The following is a 16,081-nucleotide window of genomic DNA, read 5'->3' on the forward strand; positions in this document are numbered from 1 at the left end:
TGGTGTGATAGTGTGATACCCCGCCAGGCGTGCACTATTTCTGGGCTAGCGGCATGGAGCTCAGCGAGTGTTCGGGTGTGTTGGAGCTTGAATTTTAGGCCTAGCCTGCTCTCTAGAGCTACTGCACAAGACTGTTGCCGGAACGCAGCAAATGCAGCAACCCACCAGAAAATACCTAAACAAGCATCGAGGAAAAAGGGATACACCGCGACTCGACTCGACTCGAGCTCAATTCGTTTTCGGATCAGTCAATAGATCCATCTTGCCCATCCCATGTGATAACGTGGCATCGGCAATTGCTCCAATCCAACAGAGAAAGGCCCCATTCTGAGCCGATTCAGGGCCTGCCTGGCGCCATGCTCATCTCATCCGGCCACAGCGAGCAGCAGCGGCGGCACCCTCACGGCCATGGCCATGGCCAGGCCTTGGTCCGCGCCTTTGTGCTATGGAAGTCCGTCCTGTTGCTGCTGGTCGTCGCCAGTAGCCTCGGCGGCCCGCCCTACGACACCTCCACCACCCTCGTGGCCCAGCGCGCCCTAGACTTCAACGAGTCCGCCCTCGACCTGGGTGCCAAGTTGACTCGCTGGGACGCCATCTACTTTGTCCAGAATGCCCGTCGGGGCTATCTCTATGAGCAGGAATGGGCCTTTGGTTCCGGCATGCCCTTCCTCATCTCGACCGTCGTCCGAGGTAAGTGAATCTTTGCCCCTCATCCCCTCCCTCCCTATTCATTACTTCTCCTCGGCTTCTCGTGCCTTCCACCAACCACAAGTCCAAAGATGGATTAATAATAGTGTTGGCAATTTTGCTTACTGCGTGGTTTCTCAGCTTTCGCCTATCTTGGGATTGAGCCAACCAGCCAATGGGAACCCCTGGTCGGCATCTGCATCGCTCATGCATCGCATTTGCTGTCGGTCCTCGTGCTGTACCATCTAGGGCTGAAAATCGGCAAAGACCCCAAGACCTCGTTTGTGGCCGCTCTGCTGCACATCGTGTCCCCGGCCGGCATCTTCCTGTCGGCCCCCTACCAAGAGAGCACCTTTGCCTTGCTCTCCTTCCTGGGCTACCTGCTCTTGGCACACGGATACCTCGGCCACTCCCGGTCCACCCGGAAGGATGCGGCCATCGTGAGTTCGGGCATCGTGTTTGGCCTCGCCACCATGTTCCGTAGTAATGGCCTGCTGAGCGGCGTCTCCTTTGCCGTCTTTGCCCTGGCTGAGCTGCACCGTTTGATCACCACGTCCATGAGCCTGGTCAACCTTCGGCGCTTGGTTGCGCTGGGGATTGGCGGCATAGCCGTGGGCATGGGCTCGTTGGTCCCACAGACCCTTGCTTACCAAACATTCTGTACCGAGTCTTCCGTGACGGTGACACTAAGGCCCTGGTGCCAGAAAACTCTGCCTAGCATCTACACCTTTGTCCAGGAGAAATACTGGTAAGTCCGAAGACCGAATCGGGTTTTTCTTCAGGTCCGCCTGCGCTTGACGCTCACATGTCTGTCTGTCTGATCTAGGAACGTTGGTCTCTTCCGGTATTGGACCCCAGGTAACATCCCGCTCTTCCTCTTGTCAGCCCCCGTGCTCTTCCTGATGATGAGATCCGGCCTGGCGACGCTTCTGCCTCGGCGCGAAGTGGCGCCCGAGTCATCGTCGAGGTCAGCTGCTGTGCTACAGCAGCAGCGATCGCCGGATGATGCGTCGCTGTTTGTAGGCGCCATGGCTCTGTCCCAAGTGATCCTCACCACGTTGGCCATCACGACCTACCATATCCAGATCATCACGAGGATCGCCTCGGCGTATCCCGTTTGGTACTGGTGGCTTGCCGGCCAGCTTGGGCAGAGCACGACGGCTAAGTTCGGAGGGGGCGTCGTCGTCTTCATGGTCATGTACGCTTCCATTCAAGGGGCTCTTTTCGCCTCGTTCCTGCCCCCGGCATGAGAGTCGCACAAACTCTAGCTGTTAATTCAAATACGTATCCCATGCATCTACTTTTTTTGTTAATCTGGGCTCAGTGTTAGCCTCTGATGTAGTACCGTGTCGCCCATGGATGGAGATCAGTCCGCGACGCATAAGTTGGGACTCCTACGGCATGGTGAAAGTTGCCCCTTATTAGTGCTCATACAACCCAATATCTACCAGGCTCTTGCTGGAATCGTGGATTGGTCTTGATCTCCGCGTCTCAATTTGCTTCAAACCCTCCTACATCACTTGTGCAGCCAACAACTATTTGTCCCCTTATTAGCGACATGCACATATGGCAGGCAGAATCTCGCATCGGCCGTGGGATATAGCGACAGCGCTTAGCAATGGTTCACTGCACCAAGCTCCTCATTCTTGTTAGAATCATCAAGCCATCCATAATTTTTCTGACTGGGAGTTGTGTCCCTCTCTCTTTCCTCAAACCAACCATCACCTTGCCGGATCGATGTTGGAAGCCCCAGCGCCAGACGCAAGCATGATGGCTACGAGGAGATACTACCTCTTCCCACCGGCTTGCTTACTCGGCAAGCGGAGTAGGTAGGGAGGTTGACGGTCAACACCTGGGCTGCTAGAGTTACCATTCTCTCCCAACTGGCCACGGTCAGCCCAAAAGCCCTCGACGCCGGTTGGCATCATCGCAGAAAACTCGCCAGCTTACATTGAGCGAGCGTATCATAGTTTCCGCGCATCGTGTACCCCAGTGTCTCCGGTGGCGCTTTCGTGTATTGGTCTTTTTTTTTTTTTAATTTGCTATTGGCCTTGTGTTGTTGATCGCCTCGCAGCGGCAGACTCGGCAAGCCATTCAGGCCTATTGACGCCGCTGCCTCCCCAGGCACATATGCTGTGCAAGATCGGCCATACCTAGTTGTCCCACGAGGCGGTGTCTTCGTCGGGTTCATATGCCGTACTCACCGAAGTCGATCATTTCGACCTTCTTTCCCGGTGCCGTCCTGTTATTTGGGGGAGATTGCTCGGACACATGGTTTGTACGTCGTCCTACGCATCATACATATCTGGATAGGGGCAATATCCATGGTATACGTTGCTCACGTAGTTCATCGCCTCTTATCGTGAATCCCTCTCGATTGTGTGGTATCCTCCTTTCCGTCCCACGTTCCCCTCCCACCGCCTCCATCTCTTGGCTCTGTGACGTATGAGCCAGCCTCTTGTGGTATGCTAACGCTACACCATTAAGGAAGCATAGGGAAGCATAGGTGACAATTAATAGAGACGGCAAATGTAAGTGGGTGGTCCCTCTTGGAGCTCTGTGTTCCTCCATCCATATCATGAAAAGGGAATCGGTACACGCCATCAATCTGAACAGCCTTGACATACTCTGAGGTAGCCCTCAACTGACTACATACTTGACTGGACCCGTATTGCCTCCATTGCTGTGTACCTACCTCTTGGTTATTAACAGCGTACGGCTGGGCGTGGCTGTCATATCATCGCCAGCACTTGTTGCGTTGGCCCTCTAGGTTACGAGCAGTGTTCTGTATTATCGTTGTTCACTTTTATTCTAATACAATTCTTTCACGACACATTGCCTTAGTCCTTACATAGGACGATCCCCCCTTGCCAGGCTTGTCTCGTCATGCCGCAATATGTCTCCATTTCGGGTCACTGGGATCGTGTCAAGACTGACACCACCATCCTCGCCCACATTGATCACTCTCCGTCGTGTATGTGTACGTTGTATGCCGTATCTATCATCCGCCCGCACATACAGATGAATTCCCAATTTTCTCCAACTATTATTACGTCTCTGCTAAAACGGGAGCCATCGTAGCCCATAAGAGGGTCTCGCTATGCACCTAGCAATACACTACTGTATGGTTGCAGATGCTGAGACAACGGCTGGCCCTGGAGAGCTGACGAAGGATGGGGCAACCAGGGCCGATGAAGTGACGAGCACCGCTTGCAAACACTCCTTCAATGCAATGTCTCGGCGGTATACTACAGTAGCAAAAGGCGGTGACATATCTTGATTCCCGTGAGGGTTTGAAGAAGGAGATGGGGCCATGCACCTCGATGGCTAAAATAGCCACGAGGCACATGCCAGGAAGGACCAAGAGCGTATGATGTTCACTTGGCGAAATGCGATAGCCGAAGACGTTTCTTTGTGCATTCGATTTCGAAGGCCCATATGGTGTATCTGGTGAGCATTTTCTTCTGTTTCTTGCCATACTTTCACTCCTGAAACCGATGCTCGGAGATGAGGCCGCGAGATCCTGCCTAGTCCGAAATCGAAACATCGAGTTACCACCGTCGTCACGACAGTAGCCAGCCCTATCGGCCCTTGTGAGTATTCGGTCATGTTTGCGAGTCAAAGGGACGGGTCTATGATGGGTCAGCTTCTTTTGATATCAGGTTTGGGGTTTCTTATCTCGAGCCTCTCGGGCTAGACATGCTGACGCGGGTGGGTTGTCTCGTAGTAGTTTTCCAATGGCCAAGCTGAGGGTTAAGTCGGAAAATGCCAAGTACGATGGACTCCTAGATCTACAGAGCACATTAACCTCTCCCCCATTTCAGTCCCGTGATGCGCATCACCACGAGGGCAACCGCAAGCGCATGCCAGACGTGATCGTACCTTGGCCTCCTTGCACATTAATCCCGTGGGATGAATCGCAGTTTCAAAAGGGTGAGCCAATTCGACTTGTATCATGTTTGAACAAACTTACTGCGTTTTCTCATGCAGACCTGCCCAAACCGATTGGTCCTTTCACACACGCAGCTGAAAATAAGCATTCTCCAGCAGCAACTTGAATTTCAGCTCCTCTGGGTGTAGGTACACACTTGAGAACACAGCTTCACTTCTGCCAAGTTGCCGAGTTGCATCGGTAGCCTAATCTTATTGCCCATCGTCGTTCATGCAGAGAGCGCATGCCAAGGGCATCCGTTGATTCTGCCTGGGTATAAGTAGTTTCATCGTGAACTAGTAAGTACAGCCGGATTCAGCCTTCGAGATCCAAAATACTGCCCTAAAAGGGCCACCCTTATGCTTAAACGATGTTCAAAGGTCATGAATGTCGAAAATACCTAGGTAGTTAATCACTAGTGCGTGTCGGGTATCGGCAGCGAAGCTGGATATTCTTTTCTGGGGCTGGCTCACACGGGCCAGAGGTGGTTGTGATGTCGCGCAAAGCGGGACACCCGACGTCATATACGAATGGTGTCATGTGCACGCTGATCAAGAGAGAGCGGAACCTGGTCAAGCTAATGCTTAAAAGATACAAATAAAGGCGAATTTTGCAATTGCAATCTGTCTTTCGAGCCCAGGATAGCCCGGTTCCTGACGATCTATTCTCGGCAGTCCCGGGTAAGATCAGGTCGTACAAAACACGACGAGGGCGGACAGGCAGACAGCTGATCAAAGAAGATCCCCGGTGCCTGAATGACATGACGATCGACTTAGTGCACGCCTTGTTGCAGAAGCCCAGCTTTCCTCGAGTCCACCACGCTTCAGTCAATAGTGCCGCGCTCGCGACAGCACAATATGTAAGTACATCGCGAGCTGAGTACCTCTACCTGACACCCGGTCCACCAGGCGAACTGCACGCGATGGGAACCGGGTCTTGGCTTGCTCGAACTTTATCTGAATGGGAAGGGATGTGCTGTATAACATTTCACACTCGCGTGTCCCTTCGTCTAGTGCTTATGCTTATGTGCCTCCCGAATTCCGCACCCGGAAAGGCGAAAGGGAAGGATGGCCTGACGACCAGGCCATGTGTGCGATGGGTCTCTGCCGCCTACTCGAACTATCGATTCCGGGATATAGCCTACAGGCCACTCACTCCAGTTCCCTCCCCGATGGTGCGATGCCCTTGCCATGCAACGTAGTTTATTTGCTCGTGTAGCACATATGGACGCAAAAGCCTGTTCAAACCTCTGTCTGCTCGGCATTCTTCATCCGGTCTGCGACTGAGTAGCGCAATGTGCAAAGAAGCGGAAATATATTAGGTAGCCGCGTGTCGGTCGGTGCTCTGAGACTTTGGATGACTTCTAACGGCCTCTAGTGTATATTGGATGGTGTTCCGGTAACGGTGGTCGGCCCAGTTGCTCCCGGCCGGCTCGGTCTAATTCGAGATGCTGCATGAGCTTGGGAGAAGGAGGAGGAGGAGGAGGAAGAAGAAGAACAAGGCTATGAGGGAGAGCTAGCAGTGGTTGCCGAGAGCCTAGTGAGGCTCAATCAGGAAGCCCACGAGGGAAAAGGAAAAGGCGACTAAACTCAACCTCGTGCCATTGCCGCATACCTACAATAACACTAGCAGCTAAGATCTGCAGAATGTTCTCTCTTCTTTTCTTTTCTTCCTTGACAATTTCGCCCGGATGGGTCAATGGGCCGACGCAGAGAAACTCTCCGATGGTCCGTTACCAGCGACCAAGTAACCTTGGTTTGTTTTGTAGGGCTGCTTGCTTCCATTTGCCTAGTCGCGAGACGAGAGACGGAAAGAGAGAGGCGCAACTTCGAAAAAGAGCCACCAGTGTTTCCTGGATCGGACTTGCTTCCTTCTTTTTTCACAGATCGATCTATCTGGGTTAGCGGGGGTTACATCGCAGTTACAGGCGCTGCGCAGCGTCGTATCTGTGCGCGCGCGTCCTCGAGACCTAGAACCAACCCCCTGCCTCGGCGCCCGAGGCTAGATTCGGAGACCAGAACCGCGGGGAACGGGGAACGCGGAAGGGAAGTGCTGTTGGTTAACAACCTATGTGTAACTCATCTTTTCTACCAGTTTTTCTTTTTCAAACTGACAGCGAGTAATCAAGTGTGGCAGTGTGAAGGCGGCTCTGCTGGCATTCCGTCTTCAGGTCGTTTTCAACACTAGACCAGACGAACTGGAACACTTCCGCCTGCCTGCGCCTTTCCCGATCTGTGAGCCGCCTGTATCATGGGACTTTTTTTCAGCAATTGGCGAGTCATTAGCCGAATGCGGACTTGGGTACCATCTACCATTCGCCAATAGTCTTCCCGCACTAGGTCCCAGCGAGCAGCAGGCAGGGGGACCCTGATTTTTTAAAATGTAGCTTATGTTAATACACAGTTCCCACAGGGGCTGGGAAAGAAATATTCCAGCCAGTCTGTTGTTCATACCAGGATCGCCCAGACACAAGCGTCAGTTAAGGCATATGAATCTAACAATCACCGCGCACCTTACCATCAACCATCCCAATGGGGTCCCGTCATAGCCGTTTCCGAACTGCTTGCCCGCTTTCTGTTTCTGCCGGGAGGGGATACAAGAGGAGGAAGAGGCAAGTGGTAAGGGAGGAGTTACAGTAGCAAGCGGGCCCCCGCAAGAGATGCACCACTGAGAACGTGCGCCGGGACCTGCAATGCAACCCCGAGATCTGTTTCGTCTTGTTTCCCCGACGAGTTGTGAAGCAAGATTTTGAGATAGAGAGAGGGAGAGAGCAGCAGCAGCAGCAGCAGCAAACAAAAAAGTCCCGGGCTCAGTTTCGCGCTCAGGCCCCCCTTCCTACTCTACCCGTCACCGTGCTTGCTACCCCGGCCGTTACGGGAAGGGTGTGTACAGCCACGATCCAAACCACCACCCAACTGCCAGCGTCGTAATAGATAGTAGCAGGCAGCCGTGACTAGTACCGGTTGGTTGGTTTGCCTCTTCAAACAAGGTTCTTTTTCTAAATTTTCGACTCTTCTCTTCCCGACTACTACATACATACACTGCCCGTGACAGGCCTGCGCGACAGGGTTTCAGGGCGCCTTTTCAGGCCTCGATGATGATATTGGGAAAATCTCCGACCCTTCCTGCTTCCAGAACGCGGGACTTCGACGGAACGGGAGAGCCATGGTGGGCGGTCAGACCGAAGTTTGCCTTGACTCTCGCTCGGACGTCTGTCGCCGCGGCCGGCTGGGCTGGATTGGTATCGTCGAGTTCAGAGCGCTCCCAGCGCCGCGGGACGGGAAATCCGTCATCCGTCTGACGATACACTCACTCATCCGGGTGTGGCTTGAAACCCACGAGATACTCTCTCTCGCTCTCTTATCTTCTATCTTCACATGTGCATTACTTGGTGGATCTGATCATTCCTGCTCGGTCCTCCTGTTACCCCAAGCTAGTAATTCTTAGTGGACAATGTTGCGAACCACAGCTTGGTCGTATACATAGGTAGTTATTTCTACCTTGTCCTTGTGTTAATATGTTTAAGCAGGCAGGGAACAAATAGGAAGGGCCCAGTCGATCCCCATTTGCCCTTTCGCAATGATCGACCGGTCTAGCCAATGGCGGCCCTCGCGCATGTCGATGTGCAGGCTGCCGTTCTTTTTGGGCACCTGAATTCGGTCGTTCAGCCTGAATGTCCAGCAAGGCCCTTGGGGCCTGAAAACGTAAACACCACCGCCTCATGTTGCGGTGACTAGTTGGCGCTTCAAGGACCTCGCTAATGCAGGGAAATTGGCATCTCCAAGGGACCATTTCGTAGGCATTCTGCGAAAGAACTGCGAACCAGAAAACCAATGCCGAACATGCGAGCAACAGCGTGGGGTGTGAGGTTTTGGTTATTCACAGACCCAAAAAAGCAATGCACGTATGTAGGCCACTGGCAAGGTCACTGACAAGTTGATGCTCTGACCACCTGTTTGCCCGTATGATCAACGTTTCGCGAACCGCAGCCACAATCGCAGATGCGGTCGGTCACCCGAAACCTCGTTCGACTGCGGGGTATGCCATGAGGTGAGAAAGAAACGTCTTACCCTCAATGTTCTCTTTCTCCCAACCTGTGTTATAGCCTTTCTCTCTCTCTCGTCCCTGGGACAGAAGGAATAAGAGAGGGGTGGCCGAAGGCCTGATGCCTGAAAGCAAGGAAATGTGCTGCTGTTTGTCGCCGCTTGGGGTGGTTGTGCAGCCGTACTAAAGAGCTAGGCTTGTATCGGAAAACGTATGAGGCTTCGGCACATCCTCGAACTGGCTACCGTTTTAGTACGTCACTTCCGGCTGGCTACCGGCCAGGGGTCCCCAAAACCTGCAGGACCGGGGGGCAGGGATGGGTGTGACCTCGATTTGCACACTCAATCGCGCGGATTGATCGCCCAACCTAGCTTGCCCCGGCCAATTGGGGACCGCCCTGCTGACTTTGACAGTGGGGGGAGGGTGCGTGCCTGGCGTGCTTCTCCCTCAGTCTGTCTGTGTCGAGCGAGGGGTTCCCCTGAAGGCGGCATGCAGCAGCAGCCCAAATGGATCGTCGGTGCTGTTGCAACCCTGCACCATATCTCCTTCCTCACTTGAACGGATGTACCTATCAAGACTAATCGCTGCTTCATGTGTGTTTCCCGTCGGGCGGCCGTTGTACACGAGATGGAGGAGGAGGAGGAGGGGGTGGGCGGCGCTGCGGACCATATTGTGTGGAGCAAGTAGGGAAGGTGGAAGAGAGAAGCTGGGCTGGGCATGCAACAGGGAATTAAATAAGTATCTACCAGCATCTCGGCCTTTTTTCGATAGAGCGTGAGAGCGAGCCAGTGAAGTGAGCGAAGAGAGAAATAGCAAGGGCAGATTGCAATTTCACCAGATCGCACACACCCCTGATGCCTTCCATACATGGGTCTTTCTCATTCCCGTTTTCAAGTCGAATTTGATATAATACCTCCCCGTTGAGCGGCCAAAGCAGTGATAGGAAAAGAGAAAGAGAAAGGGAACGAAAAAAGAGATAGACAATATGGAAGCCAGCAACCGCGCTATCATGGCGCCCGAAGACATCGACCACTCCCTCGACCACGAGGGGCGGATAAAGGAGATCATCACCATCCTCTCCGTCTTCAGCGCCGTCGCCACGCTCGTCGTGGCCCTGCGCATCTACACCCGCGCCATCATACTCCGGAGTTTCGGTACCGACGACGCCGTCATCATCGGGGCCTTGATATTAACCATAGGGTCCGCCGTCGCCATTGGCCTTGGTAGGTCACGCATCCGTCTTCTTGTCCCTGGTATGACACTAACAGAAATTCCTTTCTAGAGGGCAAGTTTGGTCTCGGCACGCACACATGGGTCCAACCCCTCGAGGACTTCATCCCCTACATGAAGGTAAGATATTTTCTTGTCGGCGACAGCATGTAACTATCATCCGTCGCGATGAAGAGAACCAGCATAAAGCCCCGAGCACTAACAAGACCACCCGCGGTTATAGTCCTTCTACGTCTCCATCATCCTCTACAACGTCGGCCTATGCCTGATCAAGGTCTCCATCCTGCTCCAGTACCGGCGCATCTTCACGCAGAAGCTCACCCAGTGGATGTCGGGCGGCCTCCTCGGCTTCATCCTGGCCTGGACCGTCACGCTCTCGGTGCTGCTGCCGCTCGTGTGCTACCCGGTCGACAAGTTCTGGGAGCCGGCGCTGCCGGGCTCCTGCGTCGACCAGCTGGCGGTGTGGTACGTCATGGCCGGCGTCAATATCATCACCGACTTCGCCATCTTCGTCATCCCGCTGCCCGTCATCAAGTCGCTGCAACTGCCGACCAAGCAGAAGATGCTGCTCGTGGTCGTTTTTGGCCTGGGTCTCTTGTAAGTTCTCTCTCCATCTTGCACACATATGATAGTCGCTTACACACCACCCCCTCTTACAGCACCTGCGTCATCTCCTGCCTCCGCATCCGGACCCTGAAGATGGCCTCGCTCACCAAAGACCCCAACTGGGACAACACGGACGCGGCCCTCTGGTCCTTCATCGAGCTCTGCATCGGCATGCTGACGTCGAGCCTGCCGACGCTGCGGCCCCTGATCGCGGCGGCCCTGCCGCGCCAGTTCGGCTCGAGCGGCCGGCGCGGATACCAGGACTACAGCGGCGGCGAGTATGGGGCATCATCCAAGTCGCGGAGCCTGGCCTTCTCCAGCTCTGCGCGAAAGAGCGGAGTAGGAGGAGGAAAGGGAACGCTCCCGCTCAAGTCGGCGGCGTCCGACAGCCTGGAGGAGCTGCACCAGTACCGCTTCGGCGCCGGCGACCACAAGGACATCGAGCTCGGCATCGGCGGCGGCGGCGGCGGCGGCCGTGGCGACGTCACGCCGGGCTACAGCGTCGCCGTGTCCTGCGGCGAAAACTACGACGCCTTCGAGATGCAGGAGCCGGCGGCGGCGGCCGTGGCGGCGCCGAAACGGGCCATGTCGAGGCAGGGAGGGAACGGCATCACGGCGACGACGGTGGTGACGCGGGAGTACGAGCCGTCGGTCAGGAACTTGCGATGAGTGAGTAGGGAATGATCGGATTGGGATGATTACGATGATTATGAACGCAGAAAAAGCGACGAAGAGAGGGCGTTGAGGGAGGAAGAAGGGTTGGATTGACCCTTACTTGGCCATGTATTTGATATTTCCTTTTGTCCATGCCTACTTAGCCAGTTGCATTTGATATACCCATCCATTCACTCTCTCTCCCCCTTCTCAACTGCCGGCAATGTGGCGACGGGGAGGAGAGGATTGCTTTCAGAATTCTAAATGCTCAATCCAAGAAAACACTTTCAATCTTTCATTTCTGCTTTCCTGCCTTTCTATCACTGAGACTGTCGGTCACTTGCGTTGGTCAATGAATCGTACCTCTTCCTCCATCTCTCCTTTCCGGGTGTTGTTTACAAGACCTCAAGAGGACCAGTTGGACTTGGTTAAATGCAGGTGAGCTATCACCGTCCCTACTCCCAGCTTTGCAGCAACCGCCTGAGGGTTTGGGGCTGCCCTACACCTACAGGCTTTGCTAGAGGTGCGCCTGTACCTCCTAGCCAACCCCCGCAACCCCCCGCGCCGCAGCTTCTCTTCCTCACTAACAACATCGCTGAAGGAGCATCGGGACTGTCAGCGCACACCATTTGCAATTTTTGATCTCCCATCTCTCTTTTGCTTGCATTCAAGGTTCTACCTCTGCTTCTAATATCACCTACCAGCCCTACTGCTGATCTGTTCCTTCCTTCTACGCCCAAACAAGACCATTCGATACTGGGGACAATCGCCGGGGCTTTCCTTCACTCATGCCATTCCTCATTTACCGACTACAAAGACATCGCCGACAGCTTGTGAGACCGCTACCATGAACATGTTGGGAGTTGGCTTGGCCTACAACGCTGCCGCACCTGAACAGTGGCTTGCATTCACATCCCGGTGCTCTCCCCGGCTTTTGTTTAGCACTTTGAACCCTTGACGGTTTGTTCATCTCACAGCCCCCGAACTTCGTTCATTGTCTTGTACAGCGCACAAGCTAATCCAGCCCAGTACAAACAGGAAGGTACACACAATGATCATGCCATGCATCCGCGGCGGCGAAAATTGAGGTGTCTCCCGAACCGGACCTAGCTGTCTTTTCTCCAGCGGGCCACATCGGAAAGAGTCAGCCGCAGGTCATCAGCCGCGGTTCCCACTCTTGATGTCCAAGCCGCGTTCTCTATTCCGACGTCGCCACAACTGCCATCCCGTCCTAGAATCAACAGAGACAAACCACCTCTACAGTGGGTATGAAAGGACTACATTCTTTCACGAACCTATACCCAAAACAGAGTGAACACCAGGTCACAATTAGCCAACAACGTTGGACTGGATCACCCGACATTGCCGGACTACTGCTGCCATTGACTCTACCCACATACGATGTAAACTCCCATGCTTCCATCATTACAGGTATGATATCGCATGCTACAGCTCTCATCGAGCAACTCACTTGCCGTGCTTCTCACATGATAGGAACAAGATCATCATGATCTGCCAACAGCGGCCAGAAGTGAATGGCAGTCTGGCCATGCTTGGCCAACTCATCTCTCAATACAATTACACCCCCTGAAAGGGGATAATAACATACCTCGCCTGGGTTGCTGGAACACTGCTTCAGCGCCGCATTACAAATGACTGCAATGGTCCCTTTGGTGGGAAAACCTCCCTTGATGTCCAACTTCATCTCGCTCATTGACATTCAACCTACTCCTCTTGTGGTGTTTCCCATGCTTGCAATGTCCTGGTTTCCGCCATCTACCTATGAAGGACCGATGATTCGTGTACTATTGACAACCTATCACCCTTGACAGGACGAATTTGATTCCATGTTTCTGCTTGTATCCAACATCACGTCTATCACATTACGGTGGCCTGGTCCTCGACATCAACCCATATGAATATGCCTCTTCTGACCTGGCTATGGCAGTATTGGCCCGCCACTTACAATGAATACTACAATCACGTATCTGCCTCTCACTGCACAGGTTGAAGCATAGCAGCTCTACACTATCAGATTCCAATAAGCCACTTCTTCGGGTACTTGCCGATTGTCATCACAGCCATGAAATAATCGAAGGTGCAAAATCGGTGATCAAGCCGCTGGACAATCGAAGACTGGCAAGCTGCCATTCAAGAGCAGTCGGTCAAGGTGAAAGGAGGGTGACAAGGTCTCACATCCCAAATACCGTGACTGCCTATTCGAGGCACCTTCCAACTCGCCGACGGCTCGACGGCAAGACGGCAAGTACACAGATACACAACCACTCGCCGATTCAATACAACACAATCGGTTCTGGTTATTTTTCACCTTCTATTCAATAAGGGTCAACTGGCCGACGCGCGAATCTCGGTGTTTTTTGCCTACTTCAACCACCCTTCTCAAAAGCCATCTTCTCTCGAGCGAAGAACAAGTAGGCTTCCCTTCTTCTTCTTCCACCACTGCCAACTCTCGCAGTTGCCAACGCTCTTATCAACCCCTGTGCTCGTCGCCACGTCTCCTTCACACCTTTTGACTTCTCTGTCATCAAGCATCTTCGACTTGTCTTCGATTCATTCATCTACCACCATCAACACTTGGACACATAGCCCACAAGTCGCAGTAACAACTGAGAACAGACACCATGGCCTCTTACAACGAGAACCCCCAGCAGCAGCAGGATGCCGACCGTGACTTGGACGATTGGCTTCATTTGACTGGCTGGCACAACGTCGCCGACCGCAACGCGAAGCTCGCCCAGTTTCGCGACATCCACTACGACTACGAGACCAGACGTCGCGAGCTCATGAGAGGCACCTTTGACGACATGCCCCAGGGTCAGGGCCCCTATGAGTCGTCGCAGAACATCGAACTGGCTGGCAACGCTGGAAACGAGGTAAATCTCACTTGAAAACACACACACACTCTCTCTCTCTCTCATTCTATCACTTATTGTTATCACACTTTCACACATGTACTGGCGTATAACGCGCTCAATCACCCACACACAGACAAGCATACACATACAGAAACTCACTAAACCTCAACTACTGTAACTGAAACTAACCACGGAAACGTTATATAACATCGCAGAACCTGCCCCAGTGCCCTCCTCCTCAGCAGCAGCAGCAGCAGTTCACCCTGCCCATCCGCCCCGCCCCCGGCGCTCACCACCAGCCCGGCCCTGCTGGCCCTTCTGGCCCCACCGGCCCCCGCGCTCGCGAGCGCTCCAACCGCAGCCGCAGCCCTGTCCTCCGCGGCCGCAGCCTCGTTCGCGGCCGCAGCCCTGCCCATGGCCGCAGCCAGATCCGCGGCGGCGGTGCTGCCGGCGGCTATCGCCAGCGAGACTATCCTGAGCCGAGACGCCCCATCGTCCACCCCATCCGGGACGTCGACCTGGGCGATTGGGACGGTAGGTCATTGTTATTCCAGTCATCCAGTGGCCGCACAGGATTATTCCGCTGTCCTGCTTTTGGTTACTACCCACGTTCGTTCCGTCGGACTAACCTGACCTCGTCGCATACACAGACACCCGCTTCTTCATGATCAAGAGCACCAGCCTGCGCAACATCTTCGCCTGCCACGACGACAACCTCTGGGCCACCTCGTCCGTCGAGAAGGGCAACATGCTGTCGGACGCCTACATGACCACCAAGAATGTCATCCTCTTCTTCTCGGCCAACGGTTCTCAGTCCATCCAGGGCTATGTAAGTCGTTTTTCCTGTCCGTTACTCCGTTGTATAACCACCCAATCCGCGGATCCGCGGAATAACCAAATGGCATCTTTTATCTACTACACATCACATTTCCTCGGCCGCTCAAATCCGTTCAGCGTCCGTCCGCCGTCCGCTCTCCGTTAAACGGACCGCGCTCAAATCCGCTATTTCGCTATACCGCACCATTACTCCCCCTATGCCACCCCTTCGCTCCGCTATTTCCTCCCTTCTCCCCACGAACCCCTTGGCTAACCACCGGCATAACCGCCACCCGCAGGCCCGCATGATCGGCCCCCCTCGGGCAACATCGCCAAGCCCGAGTGGTACCCCCGCTTCTCCCACCACATGTCGGAGCCCTTCCCCGTCGAGTGGCTGTCCAAGAACACGTGCCCCGACCGGCCCATGAAGGGCCTGCTGAACCGCCTGAACCGCAACGACGCCCCGGGCAGCGGCGGCGCCTTCCTGCCCCCGACCCGCTCGCGCGACTGCCAGGAGGTCGACAGCCAGTGCGGCCGCGACATGCTGGAGATCCTCAAGCGCAACGCCGAGAGCGCTGCGGCTGGCACGGGTGCGGGTGTGGCTGCTCGTGCCGAGTAGGTAGATTCGGGCGTGGATGGATCCTGAGGTTAACGCATGGGCGTGGAATAACCAACTGGCTGTTCGTATGCCCGAATTTGGCATAATACGCATCTCATGTTGCTTGGAGTAACCAAAGGCTGACAGCTATGCCGCCTGGAAGAACAGCTACGCCATCTGGAATAACTGAGTCCTTGGGCGGACCGACTGGGCTGTTATTGGCGGCACGGAATTTCATGACGACGGAATCAACGGATCAAGTGATTATGCCACTTGAGTATTTAGATACGCGAAGCTAGGGCTTGAGTAATCACATTGATGCTTGCTTCAGATTTTGCCATCGTGTTTACCGTGACTGGCTCCTTACGGTTATGTGCTCGTGTCTGTCTGTGCGGGTTTCAAAGGCGGGATCCTGCACGCAGCACTTGATGATGGGATGACAGAAGGTTTCACTAATGCACGCAGCACACAGCTCAATGTCTGACAGCCTGTTTTCTTTGGCAAAATGCAAGGCGCTTCTAGGTCCTCCTCCGCTATGAAAGACGAGGAGGGATCTTGCCACGTTCTTCCCATGTGACATCGAAAAGTCAATCGACTGACACGGTGAAGTTCGACTTCCGTGTCAATCTTCATTCTTCT

The 16,081-nt window shown here is 54.2% G+C and overlaps 3 protein-coding genes across 3 annotated transcripts; all 3 read left to right on the plus strand.

Moving 5' to 3' along the window:
* Nucleotides 1-356: 356 nt before the first annotated feature.
* On the plus strand, nucleotides 357-1,937 carry PG997_005517 (GPI mannosyltransferase 2; the record flags this gene model as incomplete). Its single annotated transcript, XM_066809832.1, has 3 exons — nucleotides 357-690; nucleotides 829-1,435; nucleotides 1,514-1,937. The coding sequence occupies 3 exons, from the start codon at nucleotides 357-359 to the stop codon at nucleotides 1,935-1,937; spliced, it is 1,365 nt and encodes a 454-aa protein (XP_066668755.1).
* Nucleotides 1,938-9,647: 7,710 nt separating this feature from the next.
* PG997_005518 (uncharacterized protein) lies at nucleotides 9,648-11,167 on the plus strand (the record flags this gene model as incomplete). The annotated part of the gene is made up of 4 exons (XM_066809833.1): nucleotides 9,648-9,885; nucleotides 9,945-10,012; nucleotides 10,116-10,489; nucleotides 10,552-11,167. 4 exons carry the CDS (start codon nucleotides 9,648-9,650, stop codon nucleotides 11,165-11,167), a joined length of 1,296 nt encoding a protein of 431 aa, XP_066668756.1.
* A 2,627-nt stretch (nucleotides 11,168-13,794) lies between these two features.
* Nucleotides 13,795-15,463, plus strand: PG997_005519 (splicing factor; the record flags this gene model as incomplete). Its single annotated transcript, XM_066809834.1, has 4 exons — nucleotides 13,795-14,046; nucleotides 14,256-14,562; nucleotides 14,679-14,873; nucleotides 15,144-15,463. The coding sequence occupies 4 exons, from the start codon at nucleotides 13,795-13,797 to the stop codon at nucleotides 15,461-15,463; spliced, it is 1,074 nt and encodes a 357-aa protein (XP_066668757.1).
* Between the last annotated feature and the right edge of the window lie 618 nt (nucleotides 15,464-16,081).

Source organism: Apiospora hydei (genome assembly GCF_038363865.1).
Source record: "Apiospora hydei strain CBS 114990 chromosome Unknown utg000005l_segment0_segment0, whole genome shotgun sequence".
NCBI classification, from domain to species: Eukaryota; Fungi; Ascomycota; class Sordariomycetes; order Amphisphaeriales; family Apiosporaceae; genus Apiospora; species Apiospora hydei.